This window comes from Condylostylus longicornis, unplaced genomic scaffold (assembly GCF_029603195.1).
Source record: "Condylostylus longicornis isolate FDR11 unplaced genomic scaffold, ASM2960319v2 ptg000040l, whole genome shotgun sequence".
NCBI lineage: Eukaryota > Metazoa > Arthropoda > Insecta > Diptera > Dolichopodidae > Condylostylus > Condylostylus longicornis.
In genome coordinates, this window is record NW_026578009.1 from 5,157,484 (window position 1) to 5,169,804 (window position 12,321).

General features: G+C 26.1%; 1 protein-coding gene across 1 annotated transcript in view; it reads right to left on the bottom strand.

Moving 5' to 3' along the window:
* Positions 1-7,757: 7,757 nt before the first annotated feature.
* LOC129609542 (GATA-binding factor C) overlaps positions 7,758-12,321 on the bottom strand; it is a 212,315-nt gene continuing 207,751 nt past the window's right edge. Inside the window, exon 8 of the mRNA XM_055521515.1 lies at positions 7,758-8,000. Coding sequence (XP_055377490.1) covers positions 7,974-8,000 — 27 coding nt within the window. The 3' untranslated portion in view covers positions 7,758-7,973. The remainder of the gene's footprint in view (positions 8,001-12,321) is intronic.

The window sequence follows — 12,321 nt, forward strand, 5'->3', positions numbered from 1 at the left end:
AAATAAACAAACCATAATATTTTTAAATTGATTCAAATGCAAACCCTTAAAATATCTCAATAAATGTTAAATTTTGTGATTCAAACACAAACCCTTGAATGGACTTATACCATTTTCAAAAAAAAAACCAGCTCATTTATGAGTAAGAGAGAGATGTGATTTTTATTTAATTTTTAATTACTGCTTGATTGTACGAGTATATATAAAGTCATTGCACGTACAGTAATACCCCGCACTTACGTACCCTTTGGGACCGGAGCGTGTACGTAAAACAAAAATGTACGTAGAATGAATCTACTACTTTATTGAAGAATAATATGTTTGAAACAAACTAAAACAATAAATATATAAATAAAAAGAAAAAGAGGGATATTATGTATGCAGTTTTATACTTTTATTTCATACGTTTTTATACTATATTTAACACTTAACGTGTATTAAAAAAACAAAACAAAAAACAAATTCATATACATATATAAATATCAAACAAAACTGAAATATAAAACATAAACTTCAAAATTCATCAATACATAATTTAAATATAAATAATATTGTAATTGTTACGCGAGAGCTCAGAACACTGGAGCTTGGATTAGCCCCGGGAGAGGAATGTTTGAGAATGCCGCCAGACCAGTCCAAGTTACCTCCCTTTAATACCGCCATCATTCCCAAAGAGGAAGGAATGTTGATAACGAAAAGTATTTAAAGAGAATAAAGAGGGGAAGGGACGGCAGGAGGAAAAAGCTGAGCGAAAAAGATCTTTAATAAAACTATGACAAAAAAGAAGATAATTTTGGACAGCTTTCCTGAGGATAACAGTAATTCAAATTTAATTGCTCCATGATGTAGAGAATGATGTATCATCTTCATCTTCATTGACTTGTTTTGACTTGTTTCTACATGCATTCACTCATAACAAAATTTAGGTTTCATAGAAATAATGTACAGACATACAAAAACACGTTGTTACAAGTGTACATTCTCAATTTGGTATACATAATTTTTTTTTCCATAAATTTCAAAACCAGAAAAAATGTACTTGTACGTAAGTGTGAATCATTGTACGTATAATGGGCAATTGCGGACAAAAATGAGATGTACATAAGTGCGAGGGTACGTAAAACGAGCGTACGTAACACGGGGTATTACTGTACATCTATAAGCAACTAAATTATTGCGTTATCTGCCAGTTAAAAATTAAAAATTGGATATCTGCCTGAGTCTTAAGAATTGTAAATTATAGAAACTACTTTTTTTTTTTAAACAATAAATTTTAATTAAAATTTGATTTAATTATTAATTAAAATGTAGGTATTTTTTTACGATTCATTGCGTACTTAATAAATTTTATAATAATACGAAATTGTAAGTTTTAAAAACCAGGTTAAAACTTTGAATGACTTCTAATAGGTATTAGTAATTTTTACGATTATATGTTTTTAAGGTAGCATAGTAGTATAGTATACAAGTATAGTAGTTGACAACATTTCTTCTATATTTAAGACATGGTTATTGTCCAACATTTGATATTTCAAATATGGTCTCCACATTATTAAGAATAAATTGTTATAAAACCCTTTTCAATGTTAATTTCAGAAACAAATAATTTCTTTTTTTTTTAACATTTATGAAATAAACATGTTATGTAGGTACTTTGTCTATATAGAAACCATAATAACAAACCTGCCAGTTAAAAATTGAAATTAGAAGATCTAGTATATTATGAATTTTTATTATTGGTCGGCTGGTTAATGTAATAATAACTCGCAGATTACACGAATAACTTACTTTTCTATAATAAAAAGAGAAAAAAAAACTGAAACAGAAATATCCGTAAAGTAAAAATAAACACATATATAAAACGAAAAGCAGAACTGATCGTTAACAGTACAAAAATGATTACAACAAACGTTATCAATGATATAATCGCAGTCATCTACCATATTATATACATACATACATATTTATATAATATTACATATTTGTGTGTATGTATAACTACTATACTTTTGATAAATATTTTTACAAATTCACTCAAATTACCCAAAAAACTAAAAAAAAATGCTAAAGTCGGTGGGTAACTGAAATTATAATTTCTTTTATTTTTTTCTTCTTGTTTTTTTATTTTTTCTTTTTTGGTAAATTAGGTTTTTACAAAATGGAAACAAATAATCAGAGCGACAGACTTTAAAATTGGATTGTTTGTAAATCGCTTTTTAAATGAATGTATAACTATTATTAATAACAGTATTTTCTGTTGTAATTATTTCTAATTTAACAAACTATGTATGTGTATTAATCGTATGTATGTATGTAGGTGTATGGTAATTTTCTTACAAAATTGAAAAGAAATAAAATTGTTAATAAAAAACAAATAAGAAATAGAAGTTGAATTGTTCAACTGTGGGGTTAGTCATAAAAAATTTAAGGTAAATATGTTTAAACCTTTGCATTATGAAGTCACCTCTGGCTTGACAAAAATATTTTACTCTAAAACTCTGAAGACACCTATGGCATGACAAAAACAGTTATTCATGCATGCACAATTCAATTATAGTTAGTATTGGGTGTATTCTCCAAGTAATTACTTCATACCTAACATACGAGTATGATATCAAAACCAGAAAAATTAAATACAAGTTGGCCGAGAACAAATTAGAAAAATAATTATAGTGCAAAGGGTTAAGAATTTTGTGATCAGTTTTTGTCGAAAATAACTGGTAATACTTATGACTTCAAAAATTATTAAATTAAAGTATTTTTACACGGGTGTTATATTCGATGCTCATTGCATAATTTTTGTTCAAATATCTGTTTTTACATATATAGAAACCAGATACGACTATGTCGAATCTGGTTTTTGAAACTAATTAATTACAATATTTCAAAGCTTTTAGTTTCCTGTTCGGTCCTTGTTCACTTTATTTATTTTAAAATCCAATTGCCTACACTTTATATATAACATTCTGATGATAATAACTAACATTTTTTGTTCTTTAAGTAAAGCTTTTTCTTAAGTATTCTAAAATCTAATACCTGTTTGAAAAATTCGACAATATTTATTATCTATAAATTTTGCTTAAAGACTTAACTTTTATACAAGAAACTTTCACATGTTTATTTAAAAATTCAGCAAATTCGACTTTTGCAGATTATACGTAATTTCATGTTTCAGTTGAATTTTTGTATATATACTTTTATTACCCTGACTTGCAGATTTCCATTTCCTGACTCCTAATTCCCATTTTATTATTTTTATGCTGTAGTGTGAAAAGTTTGCGAAATGCAAATTTGAAAAAGAGAAATTAAATATGAGAATATTCCTTATTTTCGTGAAAATTTTTTGTATAAATTTTCTCTATGGAAAATGAGTTCTCGCCACAAAATTGACGAAATTATTGACAATATTGAATTTACCCTTATACTTATATCGTCCGTATTATGAAAGAAACACGCAACTGTTTCTCTTTGAGATTTTTGAGTTATATGTATAGAAAAATTCCGAATTTTCTAAACTATCTTTATTAAATACCCAAGTAACTCTAAAGTAAATATTTTCGGAAAAATAACGTTGTAAATTTTTCACGTCTCTGCAAATTAACAATTATTGTGTATATTTTTAAATGTGGTTTTCTCGAAACACAAAAAATGGCAGTTTCGTGACTCTTCTGTAATATACTGACGGAATATATACCCGTCAAACAGATTATAAATTTTATTTCGAAAAGAATGCGATATGGATATTATTACCTCGAAAATCACATTAAGAATTTTAAGTTTTAAATAGATTTAAAATTTTGCTGAAATTTAGAAAGTATGGATTAAATTATGCAATTGAAAATATCGTAATTCGCTTAAATATCGTATTTTAAATATGAAAAAATTTAGAATGTGATTTTTTTTTTCAGCTAGAATTTCATACGATTCATTAAACATTGTAAACGAAGAGACAAATTAAATATACATACATATTCATATTTCTCAAAAAAAAAAAATAATTCTCATTTGCGAGAAAAATTTCTATATCTATGTTTATAGTATATATATAACATAATTCAGTACTGTTGAAAATGGCGTTCGTATATTTTGTACATATACATTGTTTGTACATAAATATAATTTGAAATTTGAATAAGTAATGAAGCAGTTATGTAAGTGTACAGCAAATACCCACATACATAATTTCATATAGGGAAAAAATGGCGATTCTATATTCATTTAAATATTATTTTTAATTGAACAAAGAAAATTTTAATTTAATAAAGCCGGTGTATTTCTTTTTTTTTTTGAAACAAAATTTTTATTTGAAATAGAATTTTAAATTTGTAATTGTGTTCATATACGTACGTATATATGAAAACTTATAAGTATGTGTGTTGTATTATTACAAGGGCAAGGAATACCTTATAGCATTCGAATTCAATTTAAAATTTCGATTAATAAATTTTAATAAAGAAAAATTATTTAGTTTACACAATATTTCGCAGTTGGGAAATTTATTAAAAGCAGAACCATAGAGACTTAGAGAATCACGATTCAAGTTTTAAAATTTCGAGTATAATCGGAAAGTAATCAAAAATGTGCATGAATGCAACGTCGATGCAAAAAACATTTGCTGATGCTATAACGATGTGATGCGTTTATATGCGATTAATAATATCGTGAATAAACAAATAATTGAGTTAAAATAAGAAATTATTTGCGTCTCAGCTTCCATTTAAAAAAACTTTGCATTAATACAAAATCGGAAAAAAAAATGATGTACAACTGATTCATGATATTATCAAGCATACGATGCCATCATAATAAATCAGTTGACATGCGGTGATATTTTTGAACACCAAGCTTTAAAGTATTGCCGTATTGATGCATTTTCGTACTTGATTTTTACATGATGACACGTCGATGCTGCATTGATTACTTTCCGATTCTACCATTCATTTCAAGTTTTGGATTTCCTTATTATTAATTTTTTTTTTGGATTTTTTCGTTCCTATACATATTTGCAACTTAGTAGCCATACTTACATACATATTATAAAATTCTATGCGTTCCGGCTGGCCATTTTATTGTTAATCTGTTTAACACTTATTAAATTAACTTAGCAATAGATGATTGTGAATTATAGAAGCGAAAGTGCATTAAGACGAGGATTATGTTGTATACAGACTTATTCACTCGCTGTCCAAATTGAACTGTATTCTTATTCCTGTAGATTTTAGAATGTTTGCTAAACCTTAGTAAGTAAAAGATTTTAAACAAAAATTTTTTTTTTTGAAATTTGAAATTTTTGGCCTGCATATTTGAAAATATTTTTGTGTTTATTTACAAAATAAATTTTTTGGAAAATTATTACCATTTCGAAATAATAGCATTTTCTCTTAAAAGTCTTACGCTTACATCGTTTATGTTCGGACAAAAAGTCTGATTAAATTCATATTTAAGAATTCCAAAATCCTTGTATGCGAATTTCAAAATGTAATGCATTTGGTTTTTTTTTGAGGATTTTTTCTTGTTTGAGAAGAAAAGGAGTTGAAAATCTAATAATTTTTTAAGTAGCACTTTGTTACTTTGGCACTAGTAACGATCACTACAATGAAGTAACGATCCTTGAAAGAAAATATATATATATATATCTATATATGTATATCCTTTAAATTCTATAGTGAAATTATTCAAAATTCTTATGTTTGAATTACTTAACCCGTTTTGTGTTTTATATAATCATCATCCAACTATAGGGTATTAATTAAATACTTTAATATATTATTATACTTAAAAAGAGTTGTTAATATTATAAAATAAGATTTTTTAGATGTGTTATGGCGATTTTCGTTTATCCAGTTCTAGAATAGTTCTAGTTTGTAGTACGTTCGAAAATTCACGCTACATATACTGAAAATATAAATCGTTCGGAAATTACTGACTCTAATAAAGTGCGTTCGGAAATTACCGACTCTAATAAATTGCGTTCGGAAATTTAATTTTCTTGTTTTTGTAGCGAATTGGAAGGCGAAAAGTATTGGAATACAATTTCATAAACAATGTCATTTCTGTTATTTTTCGAACGGCTGTTTAACGCTACGACTTATGAATTTTAGTTCTAATGTAGAACTTTCAGCGAAGCTTGCATAAATGAAAACCCTCTATGAGATGTACGATCTCGTATTAGGAAATAACATATGGATACTCGTATTTAGTATAATAGATTTCTTATTGCCTCTTTTAAGATAAAATACCTTTTTTATTACCTATGATGTAAAACTTATAAAAATTTCATACTCACATTTTCACTGTTTCGCTGTATATTGAAAAATTTCTCTTAAAATATTTATTTTTTGATCATCATTTAAGAGAACTTGTTATTAAAAGAGCTTAAACATTTTTACTTATAAATTCTCTTTACAAAATTTATTTTTAAGAATGGTAGTAGTTTTTATAATAACAATGAAGCTGTAAGTGGACAAAGGGGTTAACTTACATTTGAATTCTATGATACTTTCTTTCATTAACAAATTGTAAAAATATTAATTTTTTTTGTTACTTAACTTCTATGTGCACTGTCAATCTCGTCTTCTATTAGGTTTCTAGCTATAAGAGTACTCACAGTTGAAAATATAGCATATTTAATGATGTTCCATTTACCTCTTCAATTACCTTGGTCCAATTACCTCTTAGTAGTTTTTCTATAATTTGTGTATATTGAATTACTCTTGGACGGTAATTATCTCCTTCATATATACTCGTATTTATATTGGAAAAGGTTCGTTTTTGAATAATTAATATTTATTTTTCGTAACGATGCAGGGTACATTAATTTCTCATATAATTTTTGTCTTAAGATTTCTTACTATGTATACAAAAACAAAAAATGGTTTAATTTTATTTTCTTCCAAAATATTTGAAATTTAATTATTTTTTGTGTTTATTACAAAGTTTAATATTAAAAAATGTAAATTTCTTATTAGGCAACAAAGCAAAAGAGAAGACTATGCCTAAAATTTTAATTTCCCTTTCTTATTGAGAGTTACAAGACACAACATTAATTATCGAATTCAAAAATTAATTTTACTTTTTTCTTTTGGTATATAAGGATGATGTGCTCTTACATTCTAAAAATTTTGCTCCACAAAATATTTACAAAGGATATAAAATGTTCACAAGAATATAAAAGAAATTCAAAAATTTTTATTTTTGCATACGTTTGGGCTCCTTCACAATTCATATATATAAAACATATTTCAAATATGTTCAATTTACGGTATAGAACTCAGGCAAATGGCATTTGTTAATCGTATGACAATTTTTTTAATTAATTTACAATGTTTTATACACAATGTTTTGTAAAATATCTTGAATTCCAAAATTTTATTAGCTAAACAGTGCCTTGCTATAAATATAAGAAAATGAATTAAGACGAGGATTATGTTGTATATACAGACTTATTCACTCACTGTTCAAATAAAAGACTGTCAAATGGCAAATGTGCTAGCATGCTACGCTTTTTGATGATTCAAATGGGGAGCATAAAGGGGTATGATATTAAAAATGGTTGAGATATTTTAGAGAAAAATGGCAGCTTTAATATAGGTAGTCCCATAAATTTATAGTTTTGTTTTAAAATAATTTCAATAATATTTAAATTTTTGTTTTTTTTTTTTTTTTTTAAATAAAAATGCTTTATTTTTTTTTTATATATTTATAGTTTGTACTTAAATATCTTTTCTATTTTTAAAGCATTGTTAAGTGTTCTAATTTATTTTATTTTATTGATTGCATGTAAGCAAATCTTTTTCTCTTTTTATTTTTGTTTTTCTTTTTTTAATTATTTATTTATTTATTTATTTATATATATATATATATCTAATTATTTTTTATGTATATTTATAATTATATTTATAATAATTACAAAGAAATCCTATTTTGTTTTGTTATTATTAAAAAAAATTTCCATTTAAACTATTCTCCGTCCATCACGTATAGTCAGGTCGCCATGACCCCTGAAAAGATAAAAAAAAAAAAAATTTTTTTTTAGTAATTTATTAAATATAAATCAAAGTTTTTATAAAATTCTTATAGTTGTGTAAAATTAAAAATTTAAAGTGAAGAAATCGATTTTCATTGAACTCAAAGGATTCTTTATCCTGTCACTTAGATTTTTAAATAATTTCAATATATTCATATTCTTATAAAATCGAAAAAAAGAACTTCCTAATAGAATTGTGGGAAATTAACACAATAAGTTCTAATGAAATTTTATAAAAACCAAAATATAACAGAAATAGCTGCCATATAGTTGGTTAATGAATTCAAAGATTAAAGAATTATCCTTGATATTAATTTAAATTTTAATTCATATGTATATTGATTCTATAGTATCGAAAGCATTTTCTATGCGTTCCTTTATTAAGCGTAATTCCCAAAAATTTTAAATTACTATGAACGTCACTATAGTTAGATCACACCTCGAATACGCTTCTCCTATATATATATGTATATGAAAGCTCATACTATATAGAAACCATATTAACATGGAAGCAAGTCTGTTCAAATAAAAATTATTACATTTTCTCTACCTATATTCAATAGGTTAAATCAACGTTACCAATTATAAATCTAATGTGTCAATTTATCAATATCTCAAAATATTTGTATTAGACGATTCTTGTATCTTGATGCACACAGAATAAATTTGGTTTTCCCGAACAACTCAAAAATCTTTCAAAAGGGTCTCAAAAATTATTTAATATATTGTGTTTTTTTATTGGATTTGAGTTTCATCAATCTATTCATCTAGGGATTTTGTGGGGGTGACGATGAGACCGCTGTGCACATTCTCTGCGTCTGTCTGGCAGTGGCTGTTCGGCGCCGCAATTGTCTTGGACATGGGTCCCTAAGTGTTCGGAAACTGTTGTCCAACTCCCTTAGGGATATCTCAGGCTTTGTGATTGGGACTGGGATACTATAGATGAGAGCGTGGGGAGGCTACAATAAGTCAAGAATGGCTGCGATGGATTGGGGGGTTACTCTTGTCCCACTCGGTTCCCTTAAAATCTACAATCTACAATCTAAAGGGAAATGTGCCATTTTACAAAACATGCATTCGATAGGTTCCATTTTATGAAATGTATAATTTTGATTGTAATTTTAACTGAATAAAAATATTGAATTATTGCGATTTAGTAGGTAATTTGAAGAAACTATATTGAGTTTTACATTTTTCATTCAAATTTAAATTTTATAATTTTCACGGATGCCAGACGTGTCACGTCATTCATATCAATTTGAAAATTTATTTTAATTTTTTTTAATGATTAACATTGAAATTAATCTTATCACCCACCACATTCCAAATGTATATATACCAGTAGCAATCTTATATATGTATATATATATATATATATTACTATATATTTATATTAAATATATGTAATCAGTAATCAGCTGCCGAATATTCATAAATTTAATATGAAATTCGAATAAAAAAAAAAAAATGATCATTAATTTGCGTGAGAAACAAACTGTTTAAATTTATTTATGAAATCAAAAGTGTATGTAAATAAAAAGCCTTCCCAAAGATAACTTAATAATTTTTAAAAATGGAAACCGTCCTTCGATGTAAATTTTTAATGATGAGTGGAGCTTTTGTTTTTGAGTGCATTTTATTTTTTTAAATAGTTACCAGCCATTAATTTAGTATTCCGTTTTTTTTTTTTTTTGTCTTGCTAAACGCAGAGTGGTATAAAATTTTTATATTTACGTTCGTTTACTTTAACGTAAAATTTTACTTTGTTAATCGAAATGAGATTTTGAGATTTATATAGTTATATAATATGTTAAGAGAATGGAACGCCCCACTAAGGAGGAGGAGAAGGAAGATACGGTACCTCATTTTCTGTGGTCGTACTCAGCTTTAATACAGGAGAGGCACGTTTCTTGGTTCAATTTCTTTATGCGCGTTACAGCTTGTCGAATGTTAATGCCAGGAATTTAAATCAGTTTTTAAAAGACTCGAGGAGGTTTGTGTAAGAGTGGAGATATAGAGATCCGGCCGACGGGTTTATCTATCCACAATGTATCTGCTAATAGCTGCGTTAATTCAACCTAACCTAACCTATTTATTAGAGACACGAAAATTTTTTAAATGAACTGTGTTATGTTTATGACACTAATTTCAACCTTACAGCACTTAGTGCCAAAGTTGTCGGAATAACACCTATAGCAGGTTATGAAGTCAAATTATAAGTTAAATAAAAAAGAAAAAATTTTACTTAATCAATCTTAAGTTGAATGACTGCGAGATTAAAAATTCTCTATCAAGTTGTAATATTTGGCACTTTTAGTGTCTCTTCACGAAACTTCTATTCCCTTTAATAAAGAAAGCTGAAATTTTCACCTATAATTTGCTAGTGGAATCACTTAGGGTGATTAAATACTATCGAAAAGTATTTTGAATACCAGTATAGAAAATGCAAATTTTGAAATTAATTTTACTCAGAAAGTTATAAGATTTTTTTTCATAACAACTCATCAAGTCAAGCGATACGACAAGTAGAATATGGGGCTTTATATACAAATAGATATTTACTATAAAATGGTCTATGATAACTTGCACAATTATTCTTTGAATTCGACCATTATGTTAACGGTTCTTTCAAACTTTTTCTTTGTTCATCCTAAATGTATGCAACATATTAATATATTTTGGTACATATAATATGGAGGAAAGTAATTTAAATAGTGTAACAGATTGTTTTTAAAAGCAGTATTTTTGACCTAACTTTATTTTTCATCAAAGTTTATTGTTAGAAAAATATTTTGGACCTAAAATTTTGGAACTGAAACCTTATTAATTTTAATAAACTTTTGTGTCTCGCTACTTACTGTTGTATAGAGTTGACATAATCAACAAAAAATATTTCACTTTCATATTTATACTATGTATATAATTTACATTTTCGGAAGTTTACAAATTTTATCGTAAAAAAACAACAAAAAAAAAAAAAAATAAATTCAAGAGATGAAAAGATTTTTTTTCTAAATTCGATTATAATGGTATGCAATCGATAATGTGTGTGGTGTCCTTGGTCTTAGCATTTATTATGATAATTTTGAAAAAAACAAAAAAAAAAATAAAAATAAATGAAAAATTAGACAAAGAAATGAAATTAAAAAGTCATCATTTTAAACGTTATAAAACGATATTAATTTTGATAGTTACGGTAAAGTGACATTTTTTAGATTTCATTATCAATTTGTATTTTGATTTTAGATGAAAAAAACAAAAGCATCATTAAAAATTTAAAACCCATTAGCGTTAATCTTAATTGAAATTTATGTTGTGAATTTTATTTCACTCGGTTTTCACTACATACATATATGCATGTAGTACGAGTATATGAACTCATGCTCGCAAATCAAGTCATTAACTTTAAAAGTAAACAAAAAACAAAAAGCGGCCACGCAGATTTCAATAACTTTGGATTTTATTTGATTGGTTCAAACCAGAAATTATTAAGAAACAAATTTTGAAATTCGATTCACTTAAATTTTATTTAATTTTTATAAATTCATTTTCGTTAATTATTTGCATTCCATATTAGCAAGAGCAAATAAACACTATTGGAAGCTTGTATTTCAAATTAATTTGCAAATGTACAGAAAAAATAGAGCTTAGCTACCATTAGAGACTAAATTGTGATCAGTATACAAGGAAAACATGTTCAGTATGTGCCATTTTAATTACCAAAATTATTGTTGGCCCAATATGGAAAAAATAAATTTATTTGAATTATGAATTTGATCTAAAAATTTAGATTTTTGTATATTTTTTAATGTTGTGTATAAGACTTTAATATATCGGTTTTTGATTGGCATATTCAGAAATCTATTAAACAGCTGCAAAACTTTTGGTAGAATATTTCAAGTCAATTGAAAAAAATTAAAAAATCAGTTTTGAAAGTGAATAAAAATATTTGGCGGTTTGTAGATTTGGATTTGTAGATTTTTACATCAGAAAAAATTGAGCTTTTCTATATATATTTTTCGAAGAAATTGAGAAATTTTAGAATTTTATCTCTTAAGCCTGATAATTTTCCTGTTTCCCAGATCGTTTTCATACTTACTCTTTAAGAATGAATGATGATTTAATATAAAATAATTGTTTTTAGAACAATTTTGTAATAGTTCAAGCGGTTGTAATATGAGGAACAGTTACTGTTACAATATCAGGAACTGCTGAAATATCAGGAACTATTACAATAGTAATAGTTTAAGATGTTGCATTAACAGGACAATTATTACAAATTTTAAAATATTACC